This window comes from Sinohyriopsis cumingii, unplaced genomic scaffold, assembly GCF_028554795.1.
Source record: "Sinohyriopsis cumingii isolate HCF-2022 unplaced genomic scaffold, ASM2855479v2 utg001522l, whole genome shotgun sequence".
Taxonomy (NCBI): Eukaryota; Metazoa; Mollusca; class Bivalvia; order Unionida; family Unionidae; genus Sinohyriopsis; species Sinohyriopsis cumingii.
Window position 1 is genome coordinate 837,799 of NW_028316011.1, and position 16,154 is coordinate 853,952.

At 38.1% G+C, this 16,154-nt stretch overlaps 1 protein-coding gene and 1 pseudogene across 1 annotated transcript in view; one reads left to right on the forward strand and one right to left on the reverse strand.

The window, feature by feature from the left end:
* Positions 1-3,486: 3,486 nt before the first annotated feature.
* Positions 3,487-5,191, forward strand: LOC149772047 (uncharacterized protein KIAA1958-like; annotated as a pseudogene).
* A 110-nt stretch (positions 5,192-5,301) lies between these two features.
* LOC149772048 (uncharacterized) overlaps positions 5,302-16,154 on the reverse strand; it is a 30,197-nt gene continuing 19,344 nt past the window's right edge. Inside the window, exons 2-3 of the mRNA XM_089947946.1 lie at positions 6,225-6,482; positions 5,302-5,396 (exon numbers count right to left, since the gene is read on the reverse strand). Of these exons, the coding sequence (XP_089804072.1) occupies positions 5,335-5,396; positions 6,225-6,482 (320 nt within the window). The 3' untranslated portion in view covers positions 5,302-5,334. The remainder of the gene's footprint in view (positions 5,397-6,224; positions 6,483-16,154) is intronic.

Genomic DNA, 16,154 nt, shown 5'->3' on the forward strand with positions numbered 1-16,154 from the left:
AGACCCTCGTAGAAGAGGGAAGGATGAAAGAAGATGAGAGAAGAAACAAAGAAGAGGAGGAGAGAAGAAACAAAGAAGAGGAAGAAAAGGAGAGAAGAAATTTCAGAATCCCAGAGACAGAAGACTGGGGTTCTGAAGCCACTTATCCCGCCTCTGCTCTCCCCAAAAAAAGAGTGAAAAGTGAATGGGGAAGAAGATGTGTGTGTGGTGCCAGACCTGGAAGGTGCCATCATTAACCAGGTGCCATGGAGTTCAAAAACAACCCAACAGCTCTTTTCAGGTCTACCCAGTACTCTAGAAAAGAAATAACAATCGATTTCCCAATGTGTGTATGTAGAGTAGTGTGAATATAATCACTGGCTCTTTTTTATTGGTGTGTGTGTGTGTGTGTGTTTGTTTGTTTGTAAGCGCTCACGTAAGTTAGTGTGGATAGTAGATTTGGGTTGAATTTTAATGTTTTGCGTGGGTGAATAGAAATTAGTGGTTTGTTTATTGCTGCTTCAACTTATGTGGATAGTATATTATATGAAATAAGAAAAGTAGGGGGATGTTTTCGTTCACGTCCGCGCGTTGTTTGGTCATGATCTAGGTAATATCAATTTTGTTTTAGGGGATGTTTTCCATCACGTCCGCGCTTTAACTATAAGAACCTACAAAGTTTGATGTTAGAACCATTCTAAGGAATAACTGACAAAATGACTCAAGTATCAGTTTTATTTAATCTATTGAGAGACATCTGTTTTTGGATAATGGATGTAGGATAATGGATGTAGAATATGTTGTAGGAAGAATAGAAAAGGAATGGAGGCATGGAGATATGAAAGACTTGTTAACTAGTCAAGTTCAAGGCCTAAAGACAGCAAGAGATATCATAGCAGGGAAGATAGAAGAAGAAGTCAATAAGTCAAGAGGCTTCATTAACTCACCTTACTTCAGAGTGGGAAGTTTGAAGGAAGCACTGGATCATGTCATCCAAGTCCGGTGCTTCCTAGAAAAGATATTGTACTGGACAGAGTGGAGGAATGTAAAATGGGGGTTGGACAAGATGAAGAAAGGGGAAGATCTGATGAGAAAAGTAATGGAGGAAGAAGTAGAGAAGATTAAAGAGAGATGGAGGGAAGAAAGAAAAGATGAGGCAAACAAAAAGAAAAAGAAAGAGTTTGAGAGGCTTAACAACAATTGGATGAAGATACAGGCGAAGTTTAGAGAGTTGGACCATCCTGATTGGTTACCGGAGTCAGATATAAAGAAGAAAAAGAAGAAAGGATTATTAGAAAAGATCAGGGGATGGATGAAGAAGTGGAGGAAATAAAAGAAGAAGAAGAAACCCAAAGGCCCTTTTCAGGGCCACCCACATTTCTCAAAAAGAGATCTACTTTCAATTGCCAACCCTTTTTTATTTATTTTTTTTTATTTATTTTTCTAATTTTTAAAAAATAAATCCCCTGTTCATTTCCTCTTGTCGCTATATCGACCCACGATTTTTTCTCCATGTTCAATTCCCCTTGACGCTATACAGACCCACGATTTTTATCCATGTTCAATTCCCCTTGACGCTATACAGACCCACGATTTTTCTCCATGTTAATTTTCCCTTGACGCTATAGCGACCCACGATTTTTCTCCATGTTAATTTTCCCTTGACGCTATAGCGACCCAAGGGGTATTTTAATGCTAATTCCCATTGACGCTGTACCGACCCACGTTGCTACTAACATTGCAGCAACCAATAGAAATTTCAATCCCCAAAGAAACCATCATTTCAAACAAATTAGTCCCTTCCTTCTCAGTTTCATTTGTATTTCACGGTAAAGCTTCGGCCTAAATGTAAGGAAAGCAAGCAGTGGTATACGAGTTCGTCGAAAAACATATATAAAGTAACTGAAAAGCTGATGCAGACTATACATTTCGTTTCTTCATTTCTATTGATATATATGCATTATATATTTGTTCTGTTCACCATTGTCTATCTCTCAGCAAAGCTTATTCGAAATCACATTTTGGGCTAGAAACAAATGTCTTCAAACAAGCCGTACCAGCTTGAGACGGATGCCATGGAATGTCCCTGGGTAAGGCAAATTAGTCATACTGGGCATAAAATGATCTGTATGGTCTGATGTCCCATTAACGGTAATCACCGGATTGTGGACCATTTTCCAAACATCTGCAATGTTTAATAACGTATTGTTTTTACTTAAACTTTCAATGACCCTAAAGCCCCAATAACGCCGCTTTTTCATACATTTCACCATTCGTACAATCTAACGAAAGGTTAAATGGAAAGGAATTTATTTTTTAAATTAAATAACATTAAATGTCCTTAAAATAATCAAGATGTTAGGTTTGAACAACGTTCATATATACAGTTTAGAATTAAGAGGTACTACCACTCAATTCAATCCCAGATATACATCTTTTTGTATATCAAGCAATTAATTTTGTTTCAATAACAATAGAAACTGACACAGACCTTTTGAGTCATGCATAAGCCAACATAATTAACGCTCAATTAATTCTCAAATATTACCTTCTGACTGGAATTAGACCTTTTGCATATCAGTTCTCGACGATTAAACTATTCACATATCCTTTCCAAAGGTATGTAGCGTATGGGCAGCATTTTCTTACCAATAACAAAGAGTTTCCCGTTTGTGCAGGAATTGTCGATTTCAATCACCAATATCATATTCATAAATATAGAAAAGAGCCACAAAATGGTCTTGCTATTTAAATTAGCTAATGTTCCCAGAACAAAATATTTCACGTTTATTTCACAAAAGTAACAATGACAATTTTGTCCTCAAGTCGTAGGATTTTCCATCTTTAGTCCATGCCATACTCCAAAATGTTAATCCAATGTAATTAAAAAAAAACGTCCTATTTAACCTTGGATTTTACATCTGTGGCTTTATCGCTGTCCTATACTGCTGTTAGTTCTGCGTTGTTAGAAGTATTTGCTAATTTGTCAGACCGATTTAGGAATCATTTTAAACGAATTAATAATACGTTAGAAGAAAAGTCATCTTCTTGTTTCTCGCCTTCACACAATAACTCTCGATGACATCCAGCATTCCTCAATCTTATGTAATAAAAATATCAAAGGAATATTATTAAAGGTATAATTATTATTATTATTGCTATTATTATTATAATAATAATTGTTATTATTATTATCAGTTAAGAGTTGTACTCAGTGACTTCGCTCCTAAAGGTGCCGAATTATATATATATATATATATATATATATATATATATATATATATATATATATATATATATATATATATATATATATATATATATATATATATATATATATATATATATATATATATATATATACCGCATCCATTAAAAATAACATGGCCTTTGAAGTGTTGGTATAAAGCAACTTGATATACCAATAGTATTGGTATATCAAATTGTGATTTGCCCATGGCGTATGAATACGCATAATGAAGATGTTTTTTATAGCTATTATACTCTCTAAACATGGATATGAATTTCTTGTAATATTACATATAAAAAGGAAAAAATAACAAGATAATGGTTTTCTTGTAAAATATTTTATAGAAACTAACATTTTTATATAAAAAAACAACAATACTCAATTCAGGAAATAAATATTACTGAGCTCCACCCTGTGTCGTCTGCTGTCATCTCTGTCAACACTGCTGTTTCATGTCTCTCCCTCTGGCAATAATCAAACACTGCAACTCTGTGGAAAAAAGAAAACAATGACATCAGATAAGGAGCAAGATCAAGAAGCAACATTTAATCTACTAAACTGTGAGTTAATTGGAGAGTTTGATAGAGACATGGCTGAGACATTTGTAAATGAAAATGATCATTGTGTTAGGGAAGACAGATTTGTACACCATGAGCCTGATGATATACTGAAATTTATAGACAGTAAGCAGAATGAAAACACTTTAAAAAAGACACTTTTTGATGTAAGGCTAGTGACAGAATTCTTGCAGTCAAAAAATGAATTCAGAAAGTTAGACAAGATAAACCCATCTGAATATGATCAGCACCTGGCTTGTTTTATACTCAGTGTTAGGAGAAAAGATGGATCTGAGTTTGAACCGAACAGCTTAAGAAGCATCATCAGCTCCATTGATCGCCACCTTAAAATAAAAAATTATGCAAGTACAATCATGCGAGGAACAGACACAAATTTTGCATTAACAAGGGAAGCTCTTCGGACAAAGCAAAAACATTTAAAATCTAAAGGAAAAGGAAATAAACCCAATCGGAGTCAACCGATCACAGATGAAGAAATAAATGCCTTGTATAGTAAAAAACTAATGGGGATGGAAACACATGAAGCCACTGTCAACACATTGTGGTTTAACAACTCTGTACATTTTGGTTTGAGGGGAGTGACTGAACATTACAATCTGAAATGTGGGGATGTTACACTAAAGAAAAATGTGAATGGCCTTGTATATCTTGAACTCAATGAAAGTCAGACAAAAACAAGAACAATAGACAATGTCAAGGACATCAGGGATATTAATCCTAAGATGTATGAAAACAAAAGCAATAAAGAGAGAGATCCACATGCTATCTACAAACGGTATGCTGAGCTAAGACCAACAGACTTGTGTCAACGTGAATATCCTTTCTATATTGCGCCCAACACTATGCCAATGTCAGCGACAAACCCAAAATGGTTTAGGAAACAAGTCGTTGTAATTAACAAACTTGGAAGCATCATGAAAAAAATTAAAGAGAAGGTAAATATTACAGAAAGAAAGAAATTAACAAACACAAGTAGCCGCAAGTACTTAATTCAGAAGTTAAGAGACAAAAACATTCCCCCAACTGATATCATGCAAATTTCTGGCCAAAAAAAAACGTGAAGTCTATAAACAGCTACTCAAACATTAGTGAAAAACAACAACAGACGTACTCCAATTACCTGAGCAACACCGGCCACCCAAGTAATAATGATGTTAACCCTCACCCCCACAACAAAGAAATTTCCAGCTGCACAGCTGCAGACTTCAGTATATCAAGTTCCCAAACGTGTAATATTCAGCAGAATAAGATTATCACCAACCCATTCTACGGATCAAACATCACCGTACAAAATAAGTTTGTTATGAACCCAACGGAAAACATGAACGAGATCCCTAACTGGGTTAACTTTCAACAGGCGAATTCTCAAACAGGGCTCACATAGCGGAAACGTAGGAGAATTATTGAAAGTGACACTGACAGTCAGTAGAAATAGCGAAATATGGACATAAACGATATCAATGAAATGTGGTTAAGGTTAAATTGTTTAATTACCTATTGTTCCTTCATTACTTTGACATTTCCGGCTCAAATCGTACGGTTGCTATCGATGCAAATGGCCGCACTGTTACTGTTCATGACAACGAATGCTGCAAATTCAATGTTTGCATGCACATTATTAAAAATATTTTGAATGTTAACTATCAGCCTTGTGTTTTCATTTCATTAATATTGCTAAAGGAAACATATATAAATTAATATGAATGAAGTGTACAGGAAATTATGAATAACTACAGAACTTCTTTTTTGAGCGTACATACATGCGAAGGGCTGTGAAGAGTTTACTCCCCTAACGTGCGCTGTTTGTGGCCGTCAGTTTTATCTCCCATATAAAATGAAAACGTTGATGTGGTATAAATAATATATATATATATAATATGTACGCTGTATCAATGATAAACCACTCGTTGTATACATTTTTCATTAAAAGGAAACTCGGGCAAGCCTCGTTTCCTTTTAATGAAAAATGTATACATCTCGTGGTATATCATTCATACAGCGTACATACTATACATATATTCTATATATGTATATATATCGATGAAGAACTCCTTAGACATTATTTCTTCCAAGGGTGCCGCTAAACACAAACTGCTAAAAGTTTCAGTACGTTTCAAGATGAATTATTTTGATCAAGTATATTCATATCTGCAGAATTACTTTATGTAACTCTCCTCAGAAAGTCCTCAGATCGCTCTACAGCATTGAAAGGAGTAGTGTACATTCCATGGAAAGAGAGACAAATGCAGACAGAGATATGGTCCAAAGTAAATGCATTAATAATTAAAATATCAAAAGAGCAAAAAGTATAGATATTTATGGATAGAAATATTAGAAAATATATTATGTGACCTATGCTAAAATCCAATATATTTAGATAACATTGATGTGTAAACGTGCCAAGTAGACAAACTTACATATTTCTATCTTGTATAAATCACTTGCAAGCCCAGTTCCATTGTCTGTACATTGGTATAAGTTGTCTTGGTCGTCAAGTGTCCAATTCGTGAAAAATAAGAATGTATCGTTTTGAAAATATCTGCTGTGGTTTCCTATTACTGATCCGTTAAGTTGCCATAGGAAACTCAGTGTTGACGTCCTGGATACTCTACACTCTAAGACCAAGGTTGCGTCCAAAAAGTTGTGTTGAACTATCTTTGGAATCATTTTTTCATCTGCAAGGAGAATAAACCAATACCATTACATAAATATCAATGGAAAAATTATATATATGTGCGTGTGTGTGTGTGTGTGTGTGTTTGTGTGTGTGTGTGTGTGTCTGTCTGTGTGTGTCTGTGTGTGTGTGTATGTGTGTTCTAACAGCAATAAAAGTCGAGGATATTGTTCGTGTAAATTCAAATTTTTTGATACATCAATTCTTTTTAAAACATCTGGACTTAAAAAGACATTAGAAATCAAAGTAGCTGGTTTGATGATGTAACTACTTGTATTTGCGTTCAATCAATAATCTGCAAGGTGTATTCGAATACCTTCGGTTGAAGCCGTAGAAGTTAAGGACCGTACGAAAACATGATGATTAAACCAACATCTCAGAACAATAAACGTGTCTTTGAAAACAAGCCAGCTGATTTTCTGTCAATGTTTGCAGCAACGTTTTAAATCTCAATGACAGTGATGAAAAACAATATGTATGCATTTTATATAATAGACAAAGTTATAGTTAATGTGTATGGATGTGTAGAGTGCACGAGATGGCGTAAAATCACTTTACATTAATTATGTGCACGACGCATATTATCTGCGCTAACCAAATTTGATTTCTAATGTAATTGCTATTGATTAATGCATGATACATGTAAACAAGCGTTCTAACGTCTCACTGCACCACATAGATATACAATGCCTTTTCAAGCATTGTTAATATTATTGATTTAATTATTACCAAAAATTGTTTTTTCCATGTATAATTTGCTGTATTTTTATGAGAGAGAGATGAGCGTCATACATATTGGCAGTGGTGTATTTTTGTCAGGCATGATATATAATAATTTAGAATGCCAATAACTACAGCCTAATAGAATAGATCAAACAGAAACAATTATCTTGGTGACTCGACTCTAAATCTTCTACTTTTATGCCTGAACTAAATTACGTTTTTCTACACATTATATATACTAGAAATATATTCGGAATGATTTCATATATTTAATATCCTTTTTACTTAATATTCCTTATTCACGTTTTTGTTATTATTTTTTCTTTGTCACATCAAATAAAGGACCTATATAACCTCTTTTTAACACTGCTATTCAAGACAACATATTAAAGGCCTGGCAGTGACTTCCAGATATTCGGATCCAAAACCTTTTTAAATGTTTCAAATTGTTATGATCTTAATATACATTGATATAAGTATAACTGTGTTTGGTCAATGTTCGTATGTTTGGAATATGATAGCCGATAGTCTTTAGATGGGTCTATTGACTTTAAAATATTATTATTATATGCTCATTGTTTTCTCCATTAACTTTACATAGAATCGTTCAGTATTTTTCGATATTGCATACTTTCATTGTTCTTTCCTCTCTTTTAACCATCTCTCCTTAATCTTCTTTACTTCCTCATCTAATACACATCTCATCTGTTCTTCCACTTTCTTCTTTTTCACTACCCCTTTTGACAAAGGACCACTCTGACGGATGTTCTATCTCTTCCAAATAGTGTCTTACTTCTGTTACCTTGTCCATTGCCTCTTTTACTGTCCCCACTCTGACATAGGGGGGATTTATCAACCCTCTCAATCTCTTGACTTCTTCTTCTATTAGTCCCTCTATCATTTCTCTGGCTAAGTTCATTGCGTTGACATAGGTAAGACTGATTTTTATCTTCCATTCTCTTTCAGTTCTCTCAATAACATATTCCCCATCCATCATCCAAAAGCAAATATTCCTTAAATCCTTAAACAATTTTGACACTTCCATCTCGTCTGCTTATTCCGTGGAATGGCGCGAACGACGAACGCTATGAGTTCTTATGTGAAAAACACGGACGTGAAGGAAAACATCCCCTACTTTTCTCTTCTCATATTATCTACTATCCACACAGTAATGACTAGACAAATAACATAACTATAGAATATTATCCACACACGCGAAGTATTAAAATTAAAGCCATAATATACTATTCACACACAGAAGTAGCATGAACATAATCAAAATATACTATCCACACAGGGGAAGCAGTAAAAAATCAAACCCATAAAAACATGCCATCCACACAGAAGGGAAGGTTTAATAACCACACACTCTATTATTCACACATACATACCTTACAACTTACAAACCCCAATAATCTACTATCCACACAAACGTATTTGTTTTCTTACAAACACAAACACACAATCATACCAGTAAAGGAGTGAGTGCTTATATTCACACTACTCCACACTCATACATTGGCAAAATTAATAGTATTTATATTCTAGAGCTTTGGTTAGCCCTGAAAAAGACTGGTTTTTTAACTCCAGAGGCATCTGTCAGTGATGATACCATCCACGTCTGGCACCCCAGACACAACGTCTACTCCAATCCCCTTCACAATTTATTCTTGTCCTTGGAAGTGGTGAGGCAGGTTGATTCGCTTCACTATCCCCGTCTACACTTTCAGGGATAATGATGACTTCCATCTTTCTATTCTGTAAACGAGGATGTATTCTCACCTCTATTTCTGGAGCGACAGGTCTCTGTGCTTGTTGTGTCGTTGGCGCTGGAAGTGTTTGTGGCGGATTCCTTACCACAGGTTTCACCCTACAATCAGGTTTCAATCACCTGATTGCTCTCTTCTTTTCCTCCTCTTCTTTCTTCCTTCTCTGCTCCTCCTCCTCTTTCATCCTTGCGTCTTCCACTATAGCCTCCGCGGCCAGCTCATTCAGTATGTGCCTGGCGTATTCCTGATGCATCTGGAGTTCCATGAGTTTTTCAAGACTGCTACTCATTCTTCAATCTTGTCTCGTTGACAATGGGTAGCCAGACTGCAGTCTGTTTTCGTATTTATATAAAAAGTACGGACGTGAAGGAAAACATCCCCTAAGACACAAAACTTATATTACCTAGATCATGACCTAAAAATGCGCGGACCTAAAAGAAACACTCGCTAACTATTTTACTACCCATCACTATTTTAAAAAAAATGCATTAACCACATTTTAAAAAATGCCTATACATTCACTTTCTATCCAAGATAAATAATTCATGTGCTTATACACGCACTTCTAATTTTTTCTAACTTATTATAGGCAATGGATTTTTATTTCTTTTCTAGAGTATGAGGTAGCCCTGACAAGGGCTGTTTTTTGTGTGAACTTGAAGCTATGGCAATCTTTTAGGACCTAAGAGTGCGGCCTCCTATGACGACAGGCTTTCTCACAGGATAAGGTCTGCTTTTTCGGAAAGAGAAGAACTCTTTCGTGTCGACACCACAGTCGACAAAGCCTCTCTCAGGATGCTGCTTCAGCTGCTGCTGTTGTTGCTGCTGCTCTCTCTGTTCTCTCTGCTGTTTCTGAAGTCTGTTCTTCTCTGTCCATTCGTCTTTCTCTCGTTAGTTTCTTCTCTGAAGAGCTCTTCCATCAGGTCTTCAGTGACTTTTAACATTCTAATATTCTCTATCTCTTCCGGCTTTGGTATCAGACTTTGTCTGACACGATGCAAATTCACGTAGGCTTCGTTCAGCTTAGCTAATCTTGAGCACGTCCTCGTAGGAGGATGAGTCGACAATGGATGGTCAGACTGGTGACTTCCCAGTTTTTATGGTCAAGAGCGGACGTGAAGGAAAAATTCCCTACACGGTTTTCAGGTCGGAACGTTAAATTAGTGTCATGGGAGGAATAGAGAGAAGTCAAAGAGCATGAATCATGATACCCATAGCAAAACAATCGACAAAGACAATTATTTTTCAAACACAACATTTTTAATTTAAAAATAACTCATAATTAACCAGTAACCAATTTTTTCAACAATAACCATTCAATGTAACATTAAACATTTTATCAAATAACAAACATTTTTTTTTCAAGTAACACTCTATTTTAAACAGGGTTGACAATGTTGTGAATGAAATTGTGATATCCAGTGCTGGAAGTCATTGAACCATTGATGGACACTACGTTTCCTAGCTAGAGACAAAAGATAAGCATAATGGTCACAAAACCATCGATCTACTTTCTCATCGTTTCTAGAAGAATGACGATCAAAATGAGTCACTAAATGTTCTAAAGAATATCCGAGGTTGCGATGATGCAGAAAATACACACAATATTGTCCACACACCAAGGAATCTGTGTCGTGTAATTTCACATTATTGAATCGTGTGGTCTGAGCATGTCTTCTCATAAAGTCAATGATATCGTCTTCCAAAGGAGGCAATCCATAGGAATCGAAATATTCCACACATCCTTCTTGAGGAAAGTAGACGGCTACCCAGTGGTTTCCTGGAAGATGACTGTCGTCCGTGTTGATCACATAAGATTGATGGTCTTGAGGTTTCCGATGAGGGAGTTCATCTTTAGCACATACGATAGGATTCCAAGAAGCAGTGTACGAACTATGGTTCAAAAGGTAATAAAGTTCCCAGGTATCCATGTTTTGTGTTGTTTTTTTCTTCACAGGTAATGATAAGTGATCAATTCGATCCTGACTTTCTCTTTGAAAATGTCTGACAAGTAAAAGGCGTTTAGCTCCGACTTCTTACTCTGGTCAAAGACAGTTTCTATGCGACGGATCCCCAGAGACGTTAATGGAGGAGAAGAATATTTATCCAAGCCTTTCTGCCACTCTCATTCAACACGAATTCTATCTCGATGAGACCCCAAGCTTTGTCCAGATACTCGTCCAATTTTTCTTCTTGACTCAACATCAGATATTTATCGTGCTGAATTTGACTGGGATGATCGTTGTGACATCCATAGCAATCTTCCTTGATCAATTCCTTCATTTTATCTGTCAGGACTGTAGCGAAACAGGAGACTAAATGGGCTTCTTGTTCTGGCCAGCTTGACTTCATCGTTCTTCGTCTTTGTCTTGGGGTTAAAATTTCATGGTCTCTTCACATTCCATGTCCAAAGTTTCTCCACTAGGTAAAGAGGGATAACAGTCTTCCATGGCTTCTGATAGTCTAGAATGACTTCTCTCAAACTGTTGATTTCTATCGTATTGTCACATTCTGCATACAGGATGACGTTCACCGTCTCTATTAGATTTGAAGCAAACTGAATTTCCACACGAATCTGACTGGATTTTATACGGTGGAAATGTCCCTCGTCGCTGCCTTGGTCGGGAGTTAAATCAAAATCCCACAAAGTGTAGCCTCCTGCATAATCCTCTTACGTAATACCATGACTGCTGTTGGTTCATAACTGTCCGGTGGCTTCGTACAGTGACAAGTACGACCTCAAGTAATTCTTCTTGTCAAAGTCAGACTCGAAATTTCGGGTACACAAGGTCTTGCAATCGCGACTAACTTCAATCTTGGACACGCCAAAGTGTTGAAAGTGGAAAGGATTTTGATTGTGGACGCCGTTGAAAGCTGTATTCTCAACCATACCAAGGATTAAACGTTTGGGTAACTGTCCTTGGAACAGATGATCTTCGATCATGGATCGTTGTCCAGTGGGAACGATGAACGTTTTCACTTCCACATGTCGTATTGGATATTTGGCAGTCGTTCTGCTCAACGTGTGACTGATGTCGTTTCCCACTTTAGGTAACACTTCCACGCGTCGTACGTAGAGTCTGGCTTCTTGGATGTTGGTTTTGTAATCGGTACTATCAGCCATTAAACGGAAAGCGGTACTGCTGCGATTCAGTCTCAAGCGGACATTCACTCCGTTCAGCAAATATTTCTCTTGCAACTACATGTCCAATTGCAAACGATCCATCAGTTCTAAACTCTTTCCCTCTTTGATTTTGTCTCTTCGTTCTACAAATCCCTCATTGTGTGCTTTGGTTGTTTTAATTTCGGTTTCTTCAAACTCGCCTGCATCATCAGGTTCCGATACCACACAGGCATTGAGATGAGTGTTCTTGGTGTCTATTCCGTACGTCAAGAGATTTTCCAGGTAGGCACGATAAGGGAAAGTATCCATGCTGCTACTGACTAGTTTTTTATTCAAGTACAAGTCCACTCCACTAAAGAAGTAATGCATGAAATTGTTGACGGGAGCTACTTTCTCGTCACCGTCTATAGCACCTCCAGTCTTATCTAGAACTTTGACTTTCAGGTACAGGTAACAGCTATTGAGATCGATGTAATCCTCGGGCTGTCCTTGGAACAGGCACAAGACTCTCGGTGCATCATTTTTCTGTTTCTCTATACTTTAATAATCAAAAACGTCTATGTCTCGAACGGTTCTTCTTTTCTTTGCCTTTCTAGCTTTAGAAGTGTGAAATCTGGTGAAAGGGTGTTTTCTTCGTCGTCTTTTTCTGTCTTGTCCCTGCTGCGGCTTCAGGGAAGCGGGAATTCCTGACTTGGTAGCGTTCAGGGCATTTATAGGTGTTTCTCGTCGGCCCAAAAGGTCTTTACCGGTTTTTAACAAGACAGTTTTTGCCTGCTCTCAAGAAGGCTTCTTTAGGGTTTAGTTTGTCAATGATGACATTTTGGAGAAATTCTTTACCGTGTGTCGATTCCGCGTCTTTCAATGCGTGCAACCCTTGTGTTACCATCGGTTTCAACACTGGCGCCACGGAACGAAAGGTTGATTTTAACATATCTCTTAAACCGTGTCCTCGCTGTTGAGCAGCTCCTCGGTACACTGGATACATGACTTACGGGTCGTTAGAGAACCGTTTTCGAAAATGGGGTTTCACCGTAACTTTCCCTTTGGTGAATGGAATATTTTGTCCCAGATCTCCTTTTATAGCAATGTTGACATTGTCCAAATAAGACTTGCAGACGGGCAAATAGTGAGGATGTCCAAATTCGCGGTGAAAGTGATAAGTGTTTATACCTTCCTCGTCAGCGACCGTGGCAGAATCCACTTTGAAAGGAATCACACGCAGTAACGGTACGGAGGTGTGTCCCACCACGTTATACTCCACAACATCGGAGTACACAAAAATCAAATTCAGTCCCTGGTTCAGTTCTACCGGGGAACGAAAAAACTTGGCAAAAGAATCGTTCTCGGAAATGACTGGTAATTCGTTTTTCTTGATCATTTTCATCCTCATCTCCATGTCCCCGCCCAACATGGCAAACAATTCAGGACAAAATAAAAAAGACAACACTTTGTTCCCCTCAGGAAATTTCATTAGGAGGCGACGAGCTACTTTATGGTACTCCAGGGTGACACTCTTTATGACACTCTCCAAAGCTTTAAGAAACACGGTATTAAACCTGGAAGCAATGGTGCTCACCAGTTGTTGACCACTAAAATAATAACATGGGGGAATGATCAAGCGATCGGTCGACTTTTAAGTTTCTGAGTGATGTGTTTTGTTCTCATATTTTACATGGGTATTCAAGTACTGTTGCATTTGCTCGTCATGAACTTCCACTGAAAAAACATTTTGATTGGGAAGGACATTGAGGACTTGGGTCGGGTGAATGATTTCCACTAAAGCCACTTCCCAATGAGCTACGTGATTTAATTGGATGGCCTGAGGTAATTTGGCCGTGTAACAGCACAAAGTGTTGTTGGGAAACATCTCCATGGAACTGTCACTGGGTAAGGTTAAGTGAAATTGGTTATGGTGGTTCATAATAATTATAAAATTTTTTGGGCTGTCCGAAGGGTAACTGGAAGTCAGAGGAGTGTCTTCGCCCAAAATGGTGCTGTTGTTGTTGTTGTTGTTGTTGTTGTTGTTGGAGTGGTGAGTGGCACTGACACCGGTACTGGACACAAGGTTCCCGTTGTTCCCGTTCGAGGAGAATTTCAGGGAGGGATTGGGAAGTAGGTAACCGATGCAACTGCTCAATAAAATGGTCCACGATTGTCTGTCTTCTTGTTGCAAACTCAGATTGGCTATGGCTGTACCGATAACACAATACATCACAAAGATTTGGCAGAAAAAGACAATTTGCATTTTAGGCACACGTTCTGCACACCACACTCACAAGGGTTGCTTTTGTAAATCTTGCAGAGAAGAACTCGGTGAAGGAGTGGTCGCAGTAGCTGCGTCTGTGTGAAATGGCATGATGGCCACTTCTTTTTATAGTCAATGACTTTCGAAGCGTCGATCCAAGCATCAAAACTGGGTGGATATCCTTTCCAACGTTCTTTGACTTCTTTGACACGTCGTTTGCCCACTTTACGGGTTCTGTGTTCGAGAATGCTTTCGATGTCGTACACGTCGTATTCTTTGTTGGTTACACGTTGTAACTCGGGCAAATAAAACGTTCCTTTTAACATTTCTCCGTTCATGTCTTCCAATTTATATACGGCACGATGACGACCATGCAGTGACACGAAACAAGTCGGTGGTCCAGTTAGGTAAGTAGCCTTTGTCGAAAGTGTGTTTGGTTTTCCCAATGTTCACCCAATCTCCTACGATCAACACTCCACTTTTCTTGGGGACAACCACCATCGGGGACGTACCAAACAGGCGATCAGAAACCAGCACTTCATTGTCGGGAGTTAACTCTTGCTGGGCACGTTCAATGCTTCGAGGTAAGATTGGTTGTATGCCTGCACCAGGTGCGGTAATATGTCGATGTACTTCAGAGTGTTGTGATGCGTAAAATATTTCCACATGCGTTCTTTCAAAGTGTGTTGAAAACGTTTCACGATGCTGGCTTTCGTTTCAGGACTCGGTGGTCAACAAAAGAATGTGACGTTTCTTTATTTCTTTTTGGAAAGTTTGGTACAGAAATTTGGTACCTTTGTCCGTTTGGCATTGAAGAGGGTGACGGCCACTTTGTTTCATCACCCGTTGCAGGGCTCGCACTAACTCGCTACTCGATTTGGAAGTCAATGGTACGACCCAGGCAAATTTGGAAAAGACGTCGATGACACAAACCAATATTGGTAGTCACGATTGTAGGTGGCCAAATGAGAGACATCGGCTAAATCGGCTTGCCATTGATGATCGATGCCTTCCACTCGGGTGCGACTTCTGGAAAACTTGCGTCGAATGGGTTTGTGTAAAGTGTAGCACGATACAATTTTTGAACTGCTCCGTAACCCGCAGGATGGGATGGATCGTAGTAAATGCTAGCTAACACCTTTTCCATTTTTGTTTTGTTCATAAGCCACCCACTCTTTGAGGATGCTACTCTTTTTCTCTTGGGATATTGTCTTGGATTGTAATGCTTTGCGTGTCCGACCGGCGATAGGTGTCGAGGAGAAGGATGTCTGAACAGGGGATATCGGTTCTTGTTTCACTTCTGTATTCACCTTCTTTTTCTCCTCTGATGAAGAAGGGGTAGGTCACGATCTTTTTAATCCATCCCATTCTGGAGGTAGGCGGAGTTGTTAACTTGCGTACTTTTTCTGTAGGAGTTTGAAACCCTTCTTCTTCTTCTTCTTCTTTTTCTGTCTTGGTCACTTGCAGTAGTAGTGGTGGTAGTGGTTCTGGGCTTTTCATCAAGGTCTTAAAATCTTTCAGAGTGGGTAGAGCTGTTTCATCTAAAGCTTTCTGGTGAAAGATTTGCAGTCGTTGCAAGAGTTGACCGTCGTACTTTTGCGATTTTTCTGTTTCGGACAAATCGTGGCGATCCATCAAGGACTGCAATTCGTGTTGTAACTGGGACATCTCGCTCAAATTGGGATTGGGAGGTAAATGCGGGGTGCGTTGTTCTTGCCAAAGATGGTATTCCAACCATCGTTTGTAAGGCACAAAAGCTAGTTTTCCTCCTTCCATTGGATGTCAAGGGTCAATTCTGAGATCTTGGGACTC